This window comes from Gobius niger (assembly GCF_951799975.1).
Source record: "Gobius niger genome assembly, chromosome: 2".
Lineage (NCBI taxonomy): Eukaryota > Metazoa > Chordata > Actinopteri > Gobiiformes > Gobiidae > Gobius > Gobius niger.
This window is the reverse complement of record NC_136853.1, coordinates 27564282-27587030: the sequence shown is the minus strand read 5'-3', so window position 1 is coordinate 27587030 and position 22749 is coordinate 27564282. Positions and strand designations below refer to the sequence as shown.

The window sequence follows — 22749 nt, the reverse complement described above, 5'->3', positions numbered from 1 at the left end:
AAGCTCTGGCTCTTGTGAGAGAATAAAGACGGGAAGCATGGATGGGCACCAACAGAAACCAAATGTTGATGTTGTGGAGCTTCATGAGAATTGTTCTACAGTGAAACAGACGGTGCCTATCAGAACTGCCTTCAAGACAAAATTTCAGATTTGATTAAACAAATTAACCAGGATATTGTTAGCACAAGCCAATAGAGAAAAGTTTACTTCAGACAAAATGTGGCTTATGTTTTGTGTGGAATGTATGAGGCACAAACTGGTGAAGCCATGTTGTAAATTACTTTTCTCTTTTAACTTCACACGCTTAATTATGTGGTCAGTAAACACATTCTTAGAGCCTGAGTACAAATCCCTACAAGCTCCTCCAGTTTGTCTGTAGGGGTCACAAGCTCTGGTCCCATCTTTGACACCTGTGAGTCTGTAGACGATTACAGTAGCATCTGGGGCCCTCGCCGTGGGGGCCCAGACTTTAGGAAGGCACAGCTAGGGAGGAGGATCTGCTCTGTGAAAGGGGTGGGACAGGAGGCGTCTCTGCAGCTCACATCTTCATTACTCCTGTTGCGGGTTCACTTATGATGGGAGGGGGGCAGAGGGAGGACTGCGTTGCTGATGAGTGAGTCTATAGACACTTGCTATGGAACTGGACAGTTTTTACAGCAGAAAGATGTCATACACATGTGGATGACTAGAGAAGACCAATTTGGCAAAAAGGCAAGGAATATAAGGAATTAACAAAAAGTTGAGGTGAGGTTTATTTATTCATTTTTATTAAGGCTTTTACTAAAATGATTATTTTGGGTGTCATGGTGACAACATGGTCATGTTCCCCCAGTGCCTGTACAGCTAAATCTGGGTACTCCCTCTTTCACTAAAAACAATAGCATCCCCTCTGAAAGTTATTGAATCTCTTTGAGACTTTCATGGTTTCATAAAGGCCAGAGATTAAGGTTTACAAATAAATGTCTATACATAAAATGTGCTATTCATATGCACATGAAGAGCAGCAATACATGCAATGTATCCACTAGACTACAAAGCCTTTTTTTTTTTAAATTTGTTAAACCTTTTGTCTAAAAAACAAAAACAATAATTCAACCACTTTACTTGTAAACAGATGTGATGGTTGTCTAATGGTTGAATAATCATGAATAAACAAGAGCTTGGGTACTCTGAGAACAAATCAAAAGGATGTAAAAGAATTTTTTTTTAAAAATTATGAAACTCGCAAGCCCAGGAGCAAAAGTTCACAAGCTGTGCAATTGTTATTGTAGGAAAACAAAGATTTGATGAAACAAAAAGATAAGCACTAAAGTCAAGATTAAACATTTGTTTGCATCTCAAGCTTAAGAAACAAGTAATCTTAGCAAGCTGTGGTCATCATAAAATTCCATTGAAGTGATGGCAGTTTTTCCATAAAAATGTTGTAACTTTCTCGGCAGAAGTCACAGTCATCACTGAAGCCAGATGAGACTTTTCTAAGGAGTCACAACCTTCTGAATCTACTTCTTTCAGCAATGATGGTTTCGTTGCCTTTGAAAACAAACGACTGGTTCTGACCAGTCCTAGTTGTTTTGCCGCTGTTAAACAGTATTCAGAATCAAAACCTTAAATTTACAAACAGATGACCATTTTGTTTCCCTTTGTAGATTCACTTTGTATGGCCAGTGGTGAATTCACTGCTTTCAATCTTCCCTGTTCCAGGACTTCATCAGTACCATGTTTGTTCCTGTACTGCTGGTCTTGCTACTGTCAGGACCCCAAATGTCTCTTCAGGGAGAGACAGAAGAGATGGGCAGCAGTGAGGACGTCCTGGAAAAGGACTACATTTACCCTCAGCGACACAAACGCTCTGTATTTGACCAAAGTGCCACCCAAGACAAATGCTCCTACACGTTTATTGTGCCTCAACATAAAAACAACGGTGCAATCTGTGTGAACTCGAAGGAGCCTGAGGCCCTGCTGGAAAACCAGGTCCATAAGCAGGAGCTGGATTTGCTAAACCTGGAGCTGCAGAAACAGAGAAGGCAGATTGAGGCTCTGCAGCAGTTGGTGGAGGTTGATGGAGGCATTGTTAACGAAGTCAAACTTCTGCGCAAAGAGAGCCGTAATATGAATTCACGAGTGACCCAGCTGTACATGCAGCTGCTCCACGAGATCATCCGCAAGAGAGACAACGCCCTGGAGGTGTCCCAGCTGGAGACACGTGTGCTCAACCAGACCAACGAAATGGGACAACTCACTACTCGCTACCGGGAATTGGATTACAAGTACCAGCACCTATCCATGCTCACCAGCAACCAGAGTGCTCTGCTGCTGCAGCTGGAGGAGCGCTGTAAAAGGGGAGGCTACTCCCCCTCACTCAGTGTAGACCGGGACAGGACTCTGCGTCCACAGCCCCCTGTGCTGCAAAACCCCCCACCTCAGAGACCCGCTCTGTCTCCTGGGGGCTACAGGCCCTTTCACCCTTTTACACTGCCCCGCCACAACTCCAACACCATGACCAAAGTCATGACCAACTCCATGACCAATGAGATTCAGAACGACCAAAATCCCAAGGCCTTGCCCCCTCTGCCCCCTCCGACACTGCCCAGCTCCACACACAGCTTCACCTATGAGCCATCAGGTGAGTCCGGGACATCATAGTCATGAGCCACTATATTGTTTACACAATATATAATACTTACTTTACATACAGGCTTGTTCTTTACAGCCAATAACTGTAGACAATATGCAGGGGTACATTTTGCAAAACAAAAAGTGTTATAAATTATACGTCATAATAATTTAACTCTGCACTCTTTATTTACTGCTGTCCCATAAATAATGCAACCCATAAAGTAAAACTGTCACTCACCACAACAAATAATGTCAAGACATAAGTGATCCTGGGTTCAGGTAATGTAATTTATACAAGTAGATAGAACTGGTTTGCTGTTGGAGTCAGCTCAAGGGCCTTTCTCACCGGAGAGAGTTGGAGAGACGTTGCAGAGACTGCCACGACTGGCACGCATACAAAGGGCCTCTCTCATCGGCCTGGAGAGTCGTTGGAGACTCGAGTTGCCACTAGTCACGGAGATGTCTCTGAGACGTCCCCTGGAGATAAGTCTCCAGGTAGTCTCGGTAAAAACGAACAGGTTCGATTTCGTCACGTGGTCCTTAAGCAGTTGTACCAACATTGCGAACACTATTTGTCCTCAACCTGTGAGACGTTTCTGTTACGTCCCTGCAATGGCCATGTTCACATGGTCAGAAAAATCCAATAACCCGATAATCAGATCTCGTTCTACATGTGCCAGTGCAGATTTGGATTTTTAGAGCGACTGAACGCTCTCCCTGGCCCTCCCTTCAGTCAGGCCCACCCGCAGAACCAGGAACCTCCATATTTGGACTTGGACAGTCAGCCATGTCTTATTTTCTTTCGTAGTTGTAGCAGTAAAGTAAAGTAAAACTGTGCTTCAACTTCTATTAAAAATGTACGGTTGAAGAGAAGAGGGCTAGGATTTGGATTTAAACAGTAAATAATCAGAGCTGGGACTCGAATATAAGCAGCCCATAAGCCACTTGACTGTTGGAATCACACTGTACTTTATCCACAAACAAATTACAGATTTATTTGATGGATAACTTGTGAGATAGGCCCTTTACAGTTCCAAGTTAAAGTTGCAAGAAATTAATAAAATATAATAAAAATATCACTTTTACACTACCTTGATACAGTGTACCTGACAAATTTAGTACAATGTACTGTGCTGTGTAACAATGTGTAATAACTTGCACCTATGGGTTACAGACACAGTGGAATAATGTGTATTTGTAGTTTGGAGGTACATAATGTAATAAGACAGATGAGTTAACAAAGAGTTAGGGTTATTCAATTATGTGCCTCTAAACTATACATATTATTCCACTGTGTATAAACAACATAAGCACAAATTATTACAGGTTGTTACAAAGCACATCACATTGTACTTAACTCAGGTACAATGTATCAAGGTCGTGTAAAATACCTAAAAATGCTTATACGTGTGACGTCAAAGTTCTGATCAACACTATAAAAATGTAATCACATCAAACATAATTTACACAATGAATTCAACTGGAACACATTTACAGTAACATTAGGTTTAAGTTGTTTTTGTGTAATTGTTTGAGTTTGAAAATCAACAATTTGTTTTTGCAAAAGAAGAAAGGTAATGCTGATTTAGCAAAAAGCAACCATAAAGAAATACAGCATTGAAGTCGGAATATAAATGTGATTCAGTATCAAACCCTGAGGACCAATGTTACAGCAGCAATATTGGCTCACGTATCTCATGCTGACCTACATTAAAGTTAATGCATGCGGCAGGTTCTCAGGCTACTGAGACTGTTTCCATGTCCAGCACGTCTAGTTTAGTGATTTTCCTTAACAGGTGGGGAGAACTTCAGTATGGTTTAAAATGATCATGACAAAGCTCTGCACTGGGACATTTGGAAGAATGGAAGCAAATGTAAATCACCTGCAGGGGCACATATGAGCAAATCTCACTCAGCATGAATGTTTTGAAAAACACTTTTATATGGTGCATATGTATTTCCAAGTCATATCTGCTCAGGTACAGAGGTTTCACTCATGGAAATATTTATTACTGTCTGAACGCAGAGCCAGGGCTTCAGACTGGAAAGTACGTCATGTTTGGCCACAATAAGAGGAGGTCAGGAGTCACTTTTCCAGAGGCCACGGGTTTTAATACGGCTCTGATGTTGGACTGCTAGGAAGAGGAAAACCGCTAACACCGTAGGTTGTGACAAAGGAAGTGTGTGTTTTTCCAGGTCCCTTTAAAGACTGTCAGCAGGCTCTGGACGATGGCTACAGTGTCAGCGGCATGTATCTGCTGAAACCGGAAAATGCCAACAAGCTCCTGCAGGCCTGGTGTGACATGAGGCACGACCCTGGCGGCTGGACCGTCATTCTGAGGCGTCAGGACGGATCAGTCAACTTTTTCAGAAACTGGGACACGTATAAGGTAAATACAGCTTTTTTTTAACTGAGAATATTCTTTTGCATAAGCACTTATCACTCACCAACAAAACAACGTTTCACTTTTAGTATGTTATGCTTTAACTATTACACAAACAGTAACAAGCCATTGGGTATAGGTTTAGTTGAGATGTGCGGAACTTGTGCTTCCAGTATTTGTCTTGTGTGTTTGATAGTACAGTCCAAGGTACCGCTATGTTTTGTTCCTATTCCCAATGTACCCTTGACATTACATAAATAAAGCTGCACAGGAAACAGTTTTGAAGTAAGACAAAAAGTTATCTGTTCTGGAGTCTACAGGGTGCATAGTGAATATTTCCAACAGCATCATAAACACAAAAGAGCAGCCAAACAAGATATTCCCACCCTGAATGACTCAAACAGGCCTTCAGTGACACAATCCCTTCTGGCAGCAGGATCCTGCTGATGTAACCCGTGTGTCAAGCAATTGTAGCACTGAGCACTAGCATACATAATAATAAGACATTTTATATGTTGGTGCCTCTCTAACACCCAAAGGTCATCTTATAATTAAAAGAAGATTAAACACATTAATGTGAAAATATGAACATATTTTCCATGAAGCCCCCCGTGCGTGTGCTGTAGTCGGGCCGCGCACCCTAGTCCAAGACGGTGGCTCACACAAATCCATCAAAGCATGAAAATAATTGCTAATGAGCATTTATTTCAAACAAATCACCTGGAATTGGAGTGTTCAATTTACCTGTAGTCTTTTCGCAGTCATATTTGATGATTTTCAACCAAATCATTTGTTTAAATAATATCACTTATGACCTGATCCTCTGACCAGGCAAAGCTTTGGGCCCCCCTGCAAACCCAGGCGCCCCCGAGAACCATGGAGCTAAAGTATGTTTACCATCATGCTTGTCCTATTAGACATCAAACTGCTCTTTAACAAATGCGGATTGTCCAAGAACAAGATAAACATTTTAAAAAATCGTTTTGCCCTTTGCCCTGCCCGATCAGATCTCCAAAGCTAAGCAGGAAGGGCCTGGTCGGTACTTGGAAGCCTGGGTGGATGTAATGTGTGAGTGAGTGGTGTGTGGTGGTGGTAGGAGGGGTCGATGGTCGATAATGACAAAAGAAACGACCAAAATGACCCTCATCAAAAGTTTTACATACCCTGGTGATCTTGGCTTGATAAAATGCACACAAGTCGACACAAAACGGGCCTGAATGGCTACTAAAGGTCAGCATCCCCACCTGTGACCTGTGTTTGTAATTATTGTGTGTTTAGAAAAGGTCGACCAACAAACATTTCCGGAACAAAAATTGTTAAATAACTTAAGCTGAAATACAGGACTCCCTGAAAAAAGTGGTGTAGCTGTTTCAAGATTCACAATGAGGAGGCACTTGATGACAAATGGGCTGCATGGCCAAGTCGCCAAAAGAAAGCCATTACTGCAAATGCCACAAAGTATCTGCTTACGATATGACAAACAGCACAGAGACAAGCCTCAACATTTCCGAAACAATGTCATTTGGAGTGATGAAACCAAAATGTTACGTTTGGAGGAGTCACAAGGCCTGTGATGAACGGTGCAGCATTCCTACAGTGAAACACGGAGGTGGATCACTGATGTTCTGGGGATGTGTGAGCTTCAGGGAACTTGGCGAAAATAGATTTCAGGGTGAGTGCAGCATGTTGTTAATGAACACTGAAGGAAAAGTGTCGCTCGTCAGCCTGGAAGATGTGCATGGGACGCACTTGGACGTTACATGACAAAGATTCAAAGCCACAAGGCCATGTCGACCTCTCATTGGCAACAGCCGAATAACGGGAAGGTTCTGGAGTGGCCATCTCAGTCTCCCGACCTCAATATCATTGAGCAACTCTGGGGAGATCTGAAACGTGCAGTTCATGCAAGACAAATTTACAGGACCTGGAGGCTTTTTGCCAAAAAGAATGGCCAGTTCTAACATCCAAGGAAATACAGAGGCCCATCCACAACTACCACAAAAGAACCCAAGCTGTCACTGATGTTAAAGGGGGCAATACTCAGTATTAATATGTAAACTTTTGATCAGGGTCATTTTGATAGTTTCTTTTGTCATTATGATTTAAAAAGAATAAACTCAGTTGTTTGATCATAACTGGCTTCGTACAACCACTAACTATGAGTAAGTGTTATCCTACATATTCATGTTCATCATCAGCCAAGGCATGTTCGAGCACAACTGTTTATACATTTAAGTCTCGTCTTAAAGGAATAGGCCACCGTTTTTACATACTGAGATATGTTCTTACCTTAGCTTTGACGAGTTCTTTAGGACCTGTCTGATCTTCACCCGTGCCTTCAGTCACGTAAACACAGCACAGACGGCATCCACACAGTAAAGTGAAGATTACTGTGCGGATGCCAAACTACTCCTGGTATTATTACGCCTTACAATATAGTTCCCCCTTTTATCCGCTTAGAAAATCCACATTGTTTAATTTTGTGTAATTATACTTTGTAGTGTAACACTTCACGTAACCATATTTAAATAGGGAAAACGTGGAAGAGCTTGGTAGCTTCTATCTTGACCTGTTTTGGAGCTATAGTGGAGAGAGGGAGAGGCTAAATGCTAACGCCGTCTGCGCTGTGTTTACGTGATTGAAGGCACGGGTGAAGACCAGACAGGTCCTAAAGAACTCGTCAAAGCTAAGGTAAGAACATATCTCAGTATGTAAAAACGGTGGCCTATTCCTTTAAAAGCCATGGTCCCAAAAAACTGACATACTTCCAACAGCAGCCGCTCATTTACTTACTACAGCAGCAGCTGTGATTTAACTGTTGCTGGACTAACTGTGCAGTTTTGCCTAAGAATTTTCAGTGACAATGGAATAATCTGTTTTATTGTTCTTATTTAGCCCCCGAGTGCTACTATACTGTATGGCACAAGGGCCTTTTGAAATTCCACGCACTGTCCCAAAGTGCCCAGAGCGCACAAAAACCCGTAATCACACACAAAGGCAGTGCATGAGTCAATGGGTCAAGTCTTGAGAATGACGAGCGCAAATTGCTACACAACACACAATACGCTCCATCAGACACTACTGAAGCTCACATGTGAAACACTTCTGAACCTCTCAGGCCTAAATCAATAAGAAGAACATCATGAGCATGATGGCATCCCCTATAGAAAGAAGCAAATGCTTTATATGGAGACATTAAATTTAATGTTGATTGCAAAATTACATCACAAGAAGTTGGCCACAATAGCGCCCTCTGCAGAGTGGCACAAATATTTCCAGGGTCTTAAAAAGAAACACAATGTAGTGCACATAGTGTTACGGGGTGATCGAGGTGTTCCCCGCCACTTACAGCTTTATTTTTGTTGTTTTTAAATCGGTTTTATTTCTATTCATTGTTTTATGCACTCGTTCAGTATCAGTGCAATTTTAAATTGTTTTGACCATTTATTGTGAAGTTCTTCAGAAGTGTTTTTTTGGTTTTGTTTTTATTTTTATATAAACAAAGAGGGTTGGATGAAACCAAAGCTGACTGTATGTTTCCCACAGCAAGGCTTCGGAAACATTGATGGCGAGTATTGGCTGGGCCTGGAGAACATCTACTGGCTGACTAACCAGGGAAACTACAAGGTGCTGGTCACTCTGGAGGACTGGTCTGGGCGCAAGACCTTTGCCGAGTACGCCAGCTTCAGAATCGAGTCTGAGGCAGACTTCTACCGGCTGCGTGTTGGCCGTTATCACGGCAATGCCGGTGATTCTCTGACCTGGCACAACGGCAAGCAATTCACCACTCTGGACCGGGACAATGACGCGTACACAGGTGGGAGGAGCAACCAGTTTGTAACAAGTGTAGTCATATCAAACTTGAAGAGCTATTAAAAAAACATAAATTAATAATTAACTGAGCCTAAATATCCAGCCGAAATACTAATATTACAATCACAGCTAAAGACATATACTTGTGTTAACAGGTAACTGCGCCCACTATCAAAAGGGAGGTTGGTGGTACAACGCCTGCGCTCACTCCAATCTGAGCGGAGTTTGGTACCGAGGGGGACATTACCGAAGCCGCTACCAGGACGGGGTCTACTGGGCCGAATTCAGGGGCGGAGCCTATTCCCTGAGGAAAGTGACGATGATGATTCGACCCAATACAAACACCTACCATTAACAATCAATACACAAGTCTTTAGGGTGAACTGGAAATCACACTAAAATGTACTGTGCCTCTTTCTAGTACGATGCTTTTTTTCAATGGCTTTAAACTTGTAAAGTAAGATAAATTATTATGGGAGATTTTAACCAGTATTTTTGTGCAGGCTTCATGTTGTACTGCTGTGCTTTTTCAATATAACATCAAATCACTAATGGTCAGCCAAATTGAGATTTTTGTTTCATTCTACTCTATAGACACTGCAGCATTTTTAGGTGTCATTGGCAATGGTCTCAACCAACCAATCAAAAGGCTAGTTACAAATAAACAACAAAGATATGTTTAGTGTTTTTTCCCCTATTTTTTACAAAACCTTAAAATATGTTTGAGCAATTGTGCTCGGTGGTTAACAAAAATTATTGTACTTATATTGGGAACGGGTCTGCGTGTGAAGGAAGAGGCTTGTATTTTTACAGCATATTTGTGACTTTGCTGAATCTGGATCTGAAATCAGGTGCTATAATCTCAGTGCATCAGCAAATGTAACTGGGTGATGCACCTGTTTTTGAGAATTGCCATACATCAAAAATATTTTTTTACACTCAGTTAGCACAGAGTAGCCTACAAACTATTTATCTGACTACAAAAAATAATTTTGTTACTCAGAATTGAGTGCACAAATATTAAGCACTGATCTTGTGGCTCAAACTCTTGAGCTTTGGGCCACGGAGGGGCGCAGGCTGGTGAATTATTTTCCGAGTGGCGAAGCTATGTGCTTTGTGCTTTGCGCCTTTGCCACTTGTGAGAGGGCATCATGAGAGGAGGTGACTGCTCTGATGGAGCACTCCTGACATTCATTTCCTCGTTTACATCACGCTGCCTTGTGTTATTCCTTAAGCCTCAGGCTCTCACGGATCAAACTAAAAACTTTATTTACCCCATTGTGAGCTATACAATGTTCATGTCTCGAGAGAGAGAAAGAGCTACAGCCTCCGCTGTGGTGCGGATCGGCCCGCACTTGGCGTGAATGTGAAACAAAACAATTGCACATGTTCACCCCCACTCCCCCACAACCGCTCTCCAGGCCGCGCAGTCGATCTGGTTGGAGGAAAAAGTGTGTCTCCACCCACTTAAATGCGCCAAGTCTGGAGTAGCAAGATCACAAAGTGTGCTCCTACTAAGCGCAAATAATATGCTATCGTCTGGATTTTGAGACACAAGATCGGGCCCTTTGTCTTTGTGATGGAGTGACCCCACAATATTCTGCTGACACAGAACGTTGGGTCAGATTTGGCCTCATGAGGAACAGTAATTACAGATGTAAGAAATAAGGCATTGTGGCAGCAAGAAGGTGCGGGGATCGTCTGGCAGAGTTTGCTCTGGTATCCCTTTTCAACCTGAAAATATGCTCAATAAATCCTCCATCCATGTAACTATGAACCTGTATCTCCACATCGGAGGTCGCACTGTGACTGCATAATGCCCCGTACAAAATAAACTGGGGGGGCATGGTAGCACAGCGGTTAGCGCTCGGTCTGGGTTACTCCGGTTTCCGCTACCACTAAAAACATGTACAATAGCCCTGGATGTAGTGAGGCAATGGTCAGAGGGGCCTATGGCACAGACTGGTAGCCTCGCGTCTGTCAGTCTGCCCCAGGGCAGTCGAGTATGGCGTGAATGAATAATAACAAACATTAAACTACAGGCTGAATGTTGTGATGTCACTTTAACTTAGAACATACCGAGGTAGGGTATGCAGGGCACCATCTTCAAGGAGCGGATGTATTCCCTCATACGAGTGTAGTTTTCCTCCTTAGATGTCAGAAAGTTCAGCTTCTCAAATGTGGCCTTGTCTTTACGGCTGATCAGCTGCACCAAAAAACACCACAGATTTATTCAGCTGTATGAAGATAGAAGACTAACACAACTGACTGCCGGATTGTTTGACTAAACGTGCTGCCTTTCTAAATAAAATGGCCAAAAGCTCTAATCTCTATTGTACAATATTATGTGCCATTCCTAAGATCTTTCCAGCATATGCATTTTTTTGTCAGCAAGCTGAACAATCAAGTTGCCATGGTTTCTATGAAATGTCTAAAACTGTATTACACCTCTACTGTGCAACAAAACTCATTGATCAGACCAATATCTGATAATTGAAGAAAACTGCTTTAATCCTTTTTTGTACGGCGCAAAATGTCAACGCCACAGATTTGATTAAAATACACTAAAACACGCTCAAAAGTTTGGAGTCACCCAGGCCAGTTCTATAGCTTTTCTGATCAGCAACAGTTTTCAGCAGTGCTAGCATAATTGCACGAGGGTTTCTAATCTTCAATTACGCGATTAGCTAACAACAATTAGAACACTAGAGCGATGCGTCCTTGCTCACCTATGTAGGTATTCCATTAAAAATCACTCATTTCCAGCTAGAATAGGCATTCACAACACTAACAATGTCTAGACTGTATTTCTGATTAATATAATGTCATACTCATTAAAGAAACAGTGCTTCTCTTTCAAAAATAAGGCCATTTTAAGTGACCCCAAACTTTTGAGTGGATGACTTTCTGGATTCCAAAAATCTATCATTCTCCCATTGGCTAATCACTGGCCTTTTATCAAAAATCCACAAAATTCATGCATTACTATAGCAGAAAGGCTCTTACCGCCCAGGTCTTGCTGAGTCTGAAGATGGGAGCACTTTGCAGAGCAGACACCACAGACACCAAAGAGTGGAGGTTGTTCAGCTCCAGTAGTTTCTAAGACATGAAACCACACACAAAAAACGTTTGCATAATATAATGTTGCTTTGCATTAGGGAAATGTAACTTCATTTCTAGTTTTTCATCTTGATGCAGACTAGACTTCAGATTCAGTACCACGAACGGCACAGTTTGCCAAAATACTCTCTCATAAATGTTTCCTTTCCATCCCACAGCACTCGGAAACACTTTGCCTCATGCTACCGTTTCCTGCAGCAGAAATGTTTCATCCCTGCCATCACGGAGGCTTTCTCCATAAGCCCTCAGAGTCTTATAAAACGGAGAGTAGTTGTAGGAGGGCTTTACTGCTACTACATTAAAACAAGCCAAAATGAAAGCGTGAACCTGCAGCAACCTTAGAATAATTCTCGAAAACATTGGCCCTCGTTTATCAAACTTGCGTATGGCAAAATACACCAAAATATAAAGGCCATTTATGCATTTATTGTATTTGGGAAAGAAACACAGGTTGAACATGTGACCAGGTCTGTCAATTACTGGTCAGCTCTATGGCCATGAACTCAGCATCAGTCACTCTATCAAAGCTTTATGACTCAAATAGGCCGACGCTTCATGATCAACCTGAAGTTTGAGGATTGGTCTTTATCATTCATTTAGTTCTATTCTATTCTTGTTCTTGTTCGCGATCAAATACACAACAATAGCCATATGAATTATTAAGGCAGTGACAGTCCCATAGGACAGTGGTTCCCAAAGTGATGGTCGGGACCCCCTGGGGAGTCGCGGGACACTAAACTGGGGGTCACAAGATGATTTTGAGACAATATTTTTTACATTTCTGCCATTTAATCTGATCTATTTTTGATTGAAAACAGCATATTTTAGTGCGATTAAGTCAAATATCAAACTAACATCATTAAAGCAGTACTAAGTAACTTATGCCCCTAGAGGCCATAAGCACCACTGCAGGTGTCGTAGCACGTTGCGTTTTTTTTACTCTTAGGACAATGTAATTGTCCGTGAGAGTAAATACTACGCTGACAGAAAAGACAAAGGGAGAGAGGGATATTGTACATCCAATTACACAATGGAGATTATTTTTTTCACTCAAACTTAACTGTAAATACTGTTTAAGTGACGCTAGCCCACAGTTAGCTTTGCCTGTTAGCTTCTTCTTCGTGATTCCATTAGTGTGTATTTGTGACTCCGACCCGGTGCAGGCAAAGTTGAAAGTGTGGTTTCCTGGCCAGAGACACCGGGGGGAGATGAAAGACCCCCCCCAATCATCCCATTAACACTTGTATTACCCCCAGAGGGACTACGGAAAGGATTTATTAAGGTAAACAGGTTACTTAGTACCGCTTTAAACTAGATTTTTAATGTTTTGCTTCCTAAATTATTATAAAGGTAATAACATCTTATACAAGAGGGTCCTGAGCTGTTAGTTGAGTGATTCGAGGGTCACAGCCTGAAACGTTTGGGAACCCCTGCCATAGGAACATGAGTGAATTTTCTTTTACAAACTCACCTTTGCTATTTTTACAAAATGGCCCAATATTTCTGCTCGGATTTTCAGCGTCCGGGCTGTTAAAATTTCTCTAACCAACCAGAAGCTCACCTAAAACAGACAAAACAATTATGCATTTAGAATAAAGGTTAAAGTTAAAGTTTTGAATGTACAGATACTACATTAGAATGAATGTGGATGAGAATGTTTGAGTCTGCGGCACCTGGTTGAACCTGCGAGTGAACGCCACCACATTCGGTGCCAAGCTGTGCTTTTCCTTCCCATTCCAGCCACAACTCGCCAACTCCTGGAGACAATAGTTACAGACACACACACACACACACAGTGCCATCAGCCTTTCCAGTAAATAGCATTGACTCTTCTGAAGCCTCTGCGTGAGTGGTTCAAATATCCTCAATTATGAGTAAAGAAATATATTGTTTATTACTGAACATAAAATTGACAAAAGTGTGATGCGATGCTTGTAAGATGCAACTACTGTATTTTCCGGACTATAAGTCACACTTTTTTCATAGTTTGGCTGCGACTTATATATCAAAATATATAATTTCACATGTTTGTTATTTTCACACTGACAGCCGCATGAGAAGCCTGAATTGAGTCGGAGGGCCACACCAACAATAACTCCAACTTATATCAGGATATAAGTATAATATATGAAGAGTGTATCGCCAGGGTCCATGAACAAAAGCTCCAAAATAAAAAAAAACTTTTTGATTGGGAAAATACATTGACGACTTTTTTTCAATAAATGAATAATAATGAGCCCGACAGGACTGTAGCCCTTTACAAGCCTGTGTCACAAGTCTCTGCTACATTGTAGTCAATATTCATTCACTCCACACGCCGTGGTAGTAAGCTACTATTGTAGCCACAGCTGCCCAGGGGTGGACAGTCCATTTCCCACTTGCAAGTCACACAATGTGTTGTTTATATCCTGATTTCTTATGTCAGTGCCCTCTGTTGGACACCTGTGGAATTATTTCCTTTTATTCTTATTTAATCTGCCCCCTAGTGGCTGGAGTGAGCATTCTGGTAATAAAAAAATAAAAAATAAACTCCGCACAGGAATGGGCTAGAGACTTACTTTTTTTTTACACTGAATCATCTCGCAACACTGTAATTGAGCAGCAGAAAGAAGGTTTGGAGTTAGCTGGTGAAAAGCGGAAGTTACTCTTACTGCAGTGAAGAAAACAAACAAAAGCTAAATTGCGGGCTAAAAGCTAGATGGCCACAGCTAGAAGAACGAGCTTGAACGGGAGAGGCTTGTGAACAGTGCAGTTACGTCTCCATGCCCAGGTAGTTGCCAATGGTGCGACTTTCTTCTTCATTATGCATTTTTTGGCTGGTGCGACTTATAGTCCGGAAAATACGGTATAAGCCGTTTAATTTGGTCACTTTAAAATGAAATACCATAACCCAGAGAATGAATTAATGTGGGGCTTTTCTTAACACTGAAATGAACCCTTTACCTGCCACAAGTGTCTGTATGGAAACGCGAAAACAAAGCCCCACAGTGACTATTCAGGGAATCCATGTACGTGGAGGTTTCAAGAGAGGTCAACCAATGGCCGGCCAACTCTGAGGCAACAGCTGTGGAGGACATTATCCACCACAACATGATCTGAAAATCAGGAGTCCTCAACACTCCCATCCCCAGTGTAATGTTGAATCGAATAAATCTGGTCAAACATGGGTGAATACTGAGTGATCTTACCTCTGGCTGTATTGCTTTGAATACTGGAGCATCCATCAGAGTGATCTGGCTCTAAAAACACATAACTTAGATTACAAAACCAGAAAACAACTGAACTACAGTTTAAAGTTGCGCTGTGAAACATTTCAGGTTAAATTATAATAAAATACAGATATATAACAAACATAGCAGCAGAATCAAAACAATCTCCCAATCCCAATATCACAGCCAGGCAATACATTTTTTTAAATACTTTTTATAATCAGTCATGTGACAATAACACCATCCGCCAGTATTCTGGATGCTGTTGCAAATCCAACGTTAATATCAAACTAAAGCTAATCTGTTTTACCCACACACAACACAGCGTCATCTTAAAATGCAAAAATAGCATATTACCCAGTGTTTTGTCTAAAAGCGACGTGTAATTGTGGGAAATCTTTTGCCCATAAGGAAGTGATAATAAAAAAAAGAACACCCGTAATAAAATAAAGGATTGAGTTGTATTCCATTTACTACAATGGGTGAAGAGTCATGCAGTGTCAAGGACAAGGTCAAGGTTTATTTATACAGCACGTTTAAAAGTACTGCCCCAAAGTGGTTTCCATATTCAATGCAAAACTATACACTCACTAGAAACATACTAGACAGAATGACAAAACAGAAATCTAGTACTACAACAATGTACAATATACATAACAGCCCCTTAATAAATTATAAAAACTGCAGCATAATCAAAATGTGTGGCTTTAAGTGTAATACCAGAACAAGTACTCACGGCAAACTCTTCCGGTGTCACCTTGAGCACGTCGAAGACGACGGCGTCGTAGCTCTTGGCGTACTCCACACATGGCCCGTCCAGGGAGTCAGAGGCGCTGCTGGCCTGAGGATGCAGAGTACAGGTAAATATTTAGAAATAAAACACAGTACAAGTGAGTGACTAACACAGAGATAAATTCCCATTCTCCTTTGAGCCCAGTTTGAACGTAAGCGTGTTTGAGTCATACACCGGTGTACACAGAGACAGGACAGACAGACAATAATGATGCATTTACAACCGGTAATAAGGTCATAGTCTGTGTCTTTAGATAGTGTGACAGAATTAGGGCTGCAAAGGGGCGGAGAATTCACTATAAATTTCCAGAAAGTTTACGGAAACTTTCAATGGGAACTTTAGCTTGGAAGTTTTGGGAATTTTCCAAAATGAAAAACTGTCAAAATGCTTCAATAAACATGATATTTTTGTATTTTTGTTGTTGTTGAATAAACAACTGGTGAACCATAAAACATGCATTTGAGTAACACACTCACACACTTGGAGTCACACCCCAGACCCAAACAAGAAATGTGAGGCTCATATCGTCAAAACAAAACTTTCCTAAACCTACATTCTGCTTAATGCTCTTCTTTATGAGTGGTAGCAGTGTTATGTAAGGATTTTGTTTTAGCAGACTGTGATTGGTTAAACTGACCCATCTCTAACTCAGATCATGACAGACCAATACTGTAGAAGGAGCGTGTCTGACACAGAGCAGAAAACACATAAATTATAGACTTTTAAATCAATATATTATCATAATACTGCATAAATATAAGATAGATATAAACATGGAATGACTCCGTTCCATTTCCTAAAGCCCTCATTTATGTTGGCCACAACCTAAAACACTGTCCTCTTTACACCCTGGTGCTCAGACACGGCAACGATTTAATCTCTGCTGTGACAGATATTTCAGTGTATAACTATCGAATACGATTTTTATGCTTCAGTTTATACCTGTCTGTAAAGAGGCAGCCTTCAGTTGTGTTAGTTCCCTGTTTATTTCCATTTATTCCCATATATTCCTGTTAATTCTAGAGCTGAGATTCTCTCCCCATTTACGATTCAATTAGATTTTATTTTTCCCAATTTAAAAGAAAATAACGACTGACTGTAAATATATTTTAAATACATTATATTATAATTAGATTTGGGTCATGACCGAAAGGACAAGATCGCGAATACAAGCGGCCGAAATGAGTTTCCTTCGCAGGGTGGCTGGGCGCACCCTCCGAGATCGGGTGAGGAGCTCAGTTACCCGGGAGGAGCTCGGAGTAGAGTCACTGCTCCTTCACGTCGAAAGGAGCCAGCTGAGGTGGCTCGGGCATCTGTTCCGGATGCCTCCTGGTCGCCTCCCGCGGGAGGTGTTCCAGGCATGTCCTAGTGGGACAAGGCCTCGTGGAAGGCCCAGGACACGGTGGTGGGACTATGTCTCCGAGCTGGCCTGGTGTCGCCTCGGGGTCCCCCCAGAACAGCTGGAGGAGGTGTGTGTGGATCGGGAAGTTTGGGTATCTCTGCTGAGACTGCTGCCCCCGCGACCCGGCCCCGGATAAAGCGGAAGAAAATGGATGGATGGATATTATTATTATTATTATTATTATTATTATTATTATTATTATTATATTGTTTTTTCATTAAAGTGCATCAACAAACCCAAAAATATCTTTAGGTAATCACGGTAGAAAAAGTCACTGTACTGTGTGAAGTTTAAACAAAGATTTTTGAACATCCAAATTATTAATAAAAAATAAAAAGAATCTAAAGAAATCATGAATCGATTAGTCAATTCTTAACTCAAATCGATTTTCTCCCCAGCCCTAGTTAATCCCCATAAATTCTCGTTTTCATCATTGAAAATTCCCAGCGTTTTGCCAACCTGGTCAGAACAAAGTTCTACAGTTGTTGTCATTGCATCTATAAACGTTTCAGTTTGACGACACTGATTATTTTTACTACCAATAAAAGAGAATTTACACACGACATTCTGATTTATATTCAAGTATTATGCTCTGGCCTGGAAAAAATAGATTTTAATTCAAAATCGAGTTGGCAAGTCAAATCGATAAATATTTTCTGAAAATTCTTCTTTTTTTGTATTAATAACATAGATGTTTAAAAAGCTTTGTTACAAACTGCACAGTGACTTTCAGTTTTTTTTACAGTGATTGCCTTTACTATTTTGGGGTTTGTTGAAGCACTAAAATAATCAAATCAAATCGCAAATCAAGTTTTTTTTAATAAGAAAACCAAAGATTTTTCTAGATTATTCCTGAAGTAAGCAGGCAAGGAAGCAGATGAATGAAGGGGCGACACTTGAGAGAGAAGAGGAGGCGACAGTGGCAGCAGGTAAAACATCTCATAATCAAACCTTTTCACGGACTACACATTATTTCATGTGTTACTTCAGAGATAAGTAATGACAGCAGTACACATCTGTGCAGTATGCATTCTGTGTGTTCCTTTGCGTGTTTGATATATTACACATTTGTAGCATAGTTTCACTCGTCATGTTGCATTTGCACATGGGCCTCGTACCTCTGAGGTGATGGAGTTGATGCTGGTGCCATTCGAGAGCCCGTTCCTGCGATACATGCTCACACAGGGAGGTGGCGCTCTGGTCCACAGATACGTTCAGCTGGAGGGCACACATAACCTCTCGTCCATGTCTGAGAACAAACACACAAAGCACATATTCATTTACAATTTGAAGGAGGGGCAGATTCATTCAGATTATCTATTTATTTTAGAGAAAACATTTGTGACAATTATTTTTCATATAGCTACAATTATTCTCAAATAGTTAATTCTCCATTTCGGACACGTCTGGGAATGGAGCCTCTGACAAGACAGGTTTCTTTGACATACCAATAGAAAATACTCAGAAAACCTGAACGTTACCCACAATATAGTTATTCTCTTTGTATCAATCATCATTTGGAAAGCAATCAAGTTTCCTTTAACTCAACTTCATTTCAAACAAGCATTTATCAATCCTATCAGTCATCCCCGTCCTGTTTTTTGTTGTTATTTTTTTTCATTTTACTCTCCAAACACTGGTGCATATTTCGGTATAATTGGCTCGGTCCTTGATCACTTGCAACAAACAGTAAAAACACTCTGGTCATGTTAATGAAGTCAGAAGATATTTGTGTTCGGAGGCCAAAGAAATGTGAATCGTCAATACATGTAAATTGTTTTACCTTAATGGGGCAAATATAAGGTTTTAAAAAAATGCTCATGCTGTTGTCCAAGACATGTTTTTAAGGCACGTATGCCCCCTGGAGTCCACTGACATTATTGCATGTAACGTTTACTAGAGCTCATGTTATAGAATAAAGTAGAATTAAATTAGATGAAAGCAGGTAATGAATACTAATGAAATACTAATGAAATACTAATGAAATACTAAATGAAATACTTGGCTCACACTCAAGGTGAGCTGCAGCCCTATTGGCAGGGGACAGCACACAGTAGATTGCAGTCGTGTGAACCTTGACTATAGATTTACATCCGTGTGGTACGATCTTATGGATGTAAAAACAGAAAGGTGCCCAACCTTATCTTCTCCCTCTCTCTCTGAATACCCCTGCTGTGTTTGAGTCCTTTGCAAAGACATTGGTGAAGTATGGTAACATCTCAAGGCTACTTGCTATTATGATGAAACTTGCAGCGAAAAAGGAGGTCAGTTCTAAATTATTCCTAAAGCACCAAACTAATCAAATTTTAAGAAGATATTTACAGTAGATGGCTGAGGATCCCAGCTCATATGAAATTGATCGCTTTGAATGGAGGTCAACAGTTCCACCCACTGAAACCAGCTCCGTTCCGGACATAAAACTTACTTTTTTTTTTCTTAAAGGCACAATAAAGGGAGGAATAAAGCATATAGATGAGAATTCCAAACACTTGAAAATATGACAAAATGCTTTTGTTCTTTTTTGGTTTATAAAGTTTCTGATTTCCAAAATGAAAATTGTGCGTTTTATGGTAATGAATTGCCTCTTATGATTGTTTTCCATCACTCTTGTAAACACCCAATACTTCTATTTTCTTATTCTTCTTAACGTTATTTTTTTCCATATGTATATGGGGGGAAAAATATGAAAATTTACTTTGAGGCTTGGAGCATTTAATTCCAATTTAATGTTTCCAGTGTTTGTTTACTTGAGAAACCGGAAAGACATCAGAAACAAAAAAGGTCCAACCTGAGCTGTTCAAAATGGCAGAGCAGCATCCCAAAATGTAGAACGCCCTTGGCTAGATTGGCCTTGCTTTGTAACTTCCCTGACACCAGAGATCACAGCATGTGAACTATGCTTTTCAGAGCGGGTGAGTGTTGAAAAAGGTGCCTGTGTGGAAATGGTGGGACATTTTTGTAGTGTCTGAGCGTCTGAATGTTTCAACATAATTTAAATTAAATTGATGTAAATGATGATCCATGGTGATGCGCCCATCTACACTGAGAACCAGCCAAATATAAAGACTTTAACATAAGCCTGTCCAGGGACTAAAGATGAAAAAATGTTTGCTATAACCTCTTTTTTGGTCAATGTTAAATAACACCATATCATAACCAAACCGTGACGCTTCAGGTTGATCGGGGAGACCACAGGTTTAGGAGATCTGCCTAAAAACCCTCCACCACTACATATTCTTAAAATAAGACATGAAATAGTTTTGTTTAAACTGCCAAGTCACACCATCAGGATCTCATGATATTCTGAGACTGCTGTATAATGTTCGCTGCAGGTTGGACTTTTGTGCTCGTCTGTATTGGTCTACATACTGTGTGTTGCTGCTCGTCATGACTCATTGTTTACTGCCTATAATCTCACATTGTGGAGCTAAGATCATCGCACAGGGCAAAGTTAGAGCACATTCTACTATAGTGGAAACAGGTGAATGTTCGTATTGTTCTAACTTCATGCAGATGCAATATTAATCCTGATAGATACTTCTACAGGGAGTGAGCAGCATTTAAATGATCTGACCAGATTGAGTTCTGGGATAATATGATCATAGTACATTCTTATAGTCAGACCTGTGTGTTTATTCCCTAGTGTGAAACCAAGGAATTAAGTTTAATGAACTTCACTGGACCTCTATCATAATAACAACCTTGTATTGCTTCATGTTCCTCCAGCCTACTACTAGCATCCTTACAAACATGGACCCACTATTTTCAGTGTGTTTGGTTATTATTTGTGCAATAGTTCACACAACTCTTTGTAAGCAACAAAATATTCAGTCTCTTCATTAGTTTAGCAGTTTATATTTTCCAGTCGTCTCCTATGTTCATGTGTCTGGATCCGGATCTTAATAAATAAATATATATACATAATACCTGTTGAAAATCATTTGATAATTTCCCAACAATGTGGAGAATACTTAGTAAGTCAAGTGAACAGGAGCAAATCAAGTTTTTCTGATGCTGAGGAGGGATAAGGCCCTGACTCAAACAACAGATGGTGCTGCCCACCAGCTCCCCTCCGGTCCCATTTCAGAAGATGCCATGGTTACGATACAGCCCAACTTCAGCTTCAGCTAATGCAGAAAAGAAGAAGTCTGTATTTTTGTGCGTGTGACAGAGAATCACATCCAAGTCCAGTCCTTCTTGGACAAAAGTTTGTCTTGCTGCAGATAAAACACACACGCACACGCACATGCACACACACACGCACACATGCACACATACACACACACATACACATACACATACACATACACATACACATACACATACACATACACATACACATACACATACACATACACACACACACACACTACAGATCAGGGTGAAAATAATACTACTAATAAAGACGTAAACAACTGAAGCCTTGTTTAAAGTGATGGGGCGTCTGACTGCGGGCTATCATTTTGTCAGTATCCATGGAAACAACTGGTGCCCAGAGACAAGGCTAGTCGGGCCTTTTATACATATGTGTTACTGTCAAGATCCATTTGGGAGATTGTATGTTCGTCTAAACAGCTCGTGAATATAGTGACTGCGTTCATAAAGGTCAGAGCAGTATCTGTTCAGGGGGTCTGCATCTCAGATTTATTTTTCTCCTAAGCCCAAATGCACGAAGTCACGTCCGGTAATTAAACAGGCATAGCAGGACATCACGTTTGGTTAAGTATCCCTCACCGTATCCCTTCAGAGCAAATGGCACTGATTTTATGCATAGGTCCAACCTTTCTAAATGGTCGTTTCAGGCATCTCGCTTGGCCAGGGACGGTCTTAGCCAGATTTAATGCTGAAGTTGACCTTTTGCACCACACAGACTTGTTTTGACAAATGACATTAGCGTCCACAGTTTCAGAGAGCGCGTGAACACTCAGCCATGTCTGAATCCCAGTGTGGATTTTTGTCACGACACCTACGACGTTCCCAGCAAACCTCTCTCCCACCACAGGCCTGCACTGGGTAATCACGGCTAACACAGAAACCTACCTTTCCACAAGGGACCGTCGCTCCCTGCAGCCACAGAGGAGCCCACATTCACAGACGTCTTGCTACAATAGCTGATTAAATCCGTGTGGTCTTTCTCCCGACACTGTCCGTGCTAAGTCCTTCTTTCAGCCGAACATGGAGCCAAGGTCGCTACTGTAGATCCGCAGGACCGCAGCTCCGTGCGGTTCACAGAATCACCCAAACATGTTAGCGATGTGCGAGACCATCGCTAGATGGGCAAAATAGTGAAAATGAAATAGCGACAGCAGGAAGTGACAGGTAGACGCACTTAGTGTGACAGCCAGGTGTATCGCCTAATCAGTCGGTCGCCTGCGCGGTGCAATCCCGCCCCCCTTTCCAGCAGACCAATCC

The 22749-nt window shown here is 41.2% G+C and overlaps 2 protein-coding genes across 2 annotated transcripts in view; one reads left to right on the top strand and one right to left on the bottom strand.

Moving 5' to 3' along the window:
• Positions 1-18570, bottom strand: part of LOC306983143 (ras-specific guanine nucleotide-releasing factor RalGPS1) — a gene marked incomplete at its 5' end in the record, with an annotated part of 40327 nt that extends 21757 nt beyond the window's left edge. Inside the window, 8 exon segments of the mRNA XM_079582881.1 lie at positions 10893-11019; positions 11820-11912; positions 13405-13494; positions 13607-13690; positions 15122-15172; positions 15879-15983; positions 18456-18536; positions 18538-18570. Of these exon segments, the coding sequence (XP_079439007.1) occupies positions 10893-11019; positions 11820-11912; positions 13405-13494; positions 13607-13690; positions 15122-15172; positions 15879-15983; positions 18456-18536; positions 18538-18570 (664 nt within the window).
• LOC306959672 (angiopoietin-related protein 2-like) lies at positions 138-9283 on the top strand. Its single transcript, XM_079551847.1, has 5 exons — positions 138-744; positions 1702-2623; positions 4813-5006; positions 8547-8817; positions 8969-9283. The coding sequence occupies exons 2-5, from the start codon at positions 1717-1719 to the stop codon at positions 9166-9168; spliced, it is 1572 nt and encodes a 523-aa protein (XP_079407973.1). The 5' UTR covers positions 138-744; positions 1702-1716; the 3' UTR covers positions 9169-9283.
• Positions 18571-22749: the final 4179 nt, after the last annotated feature.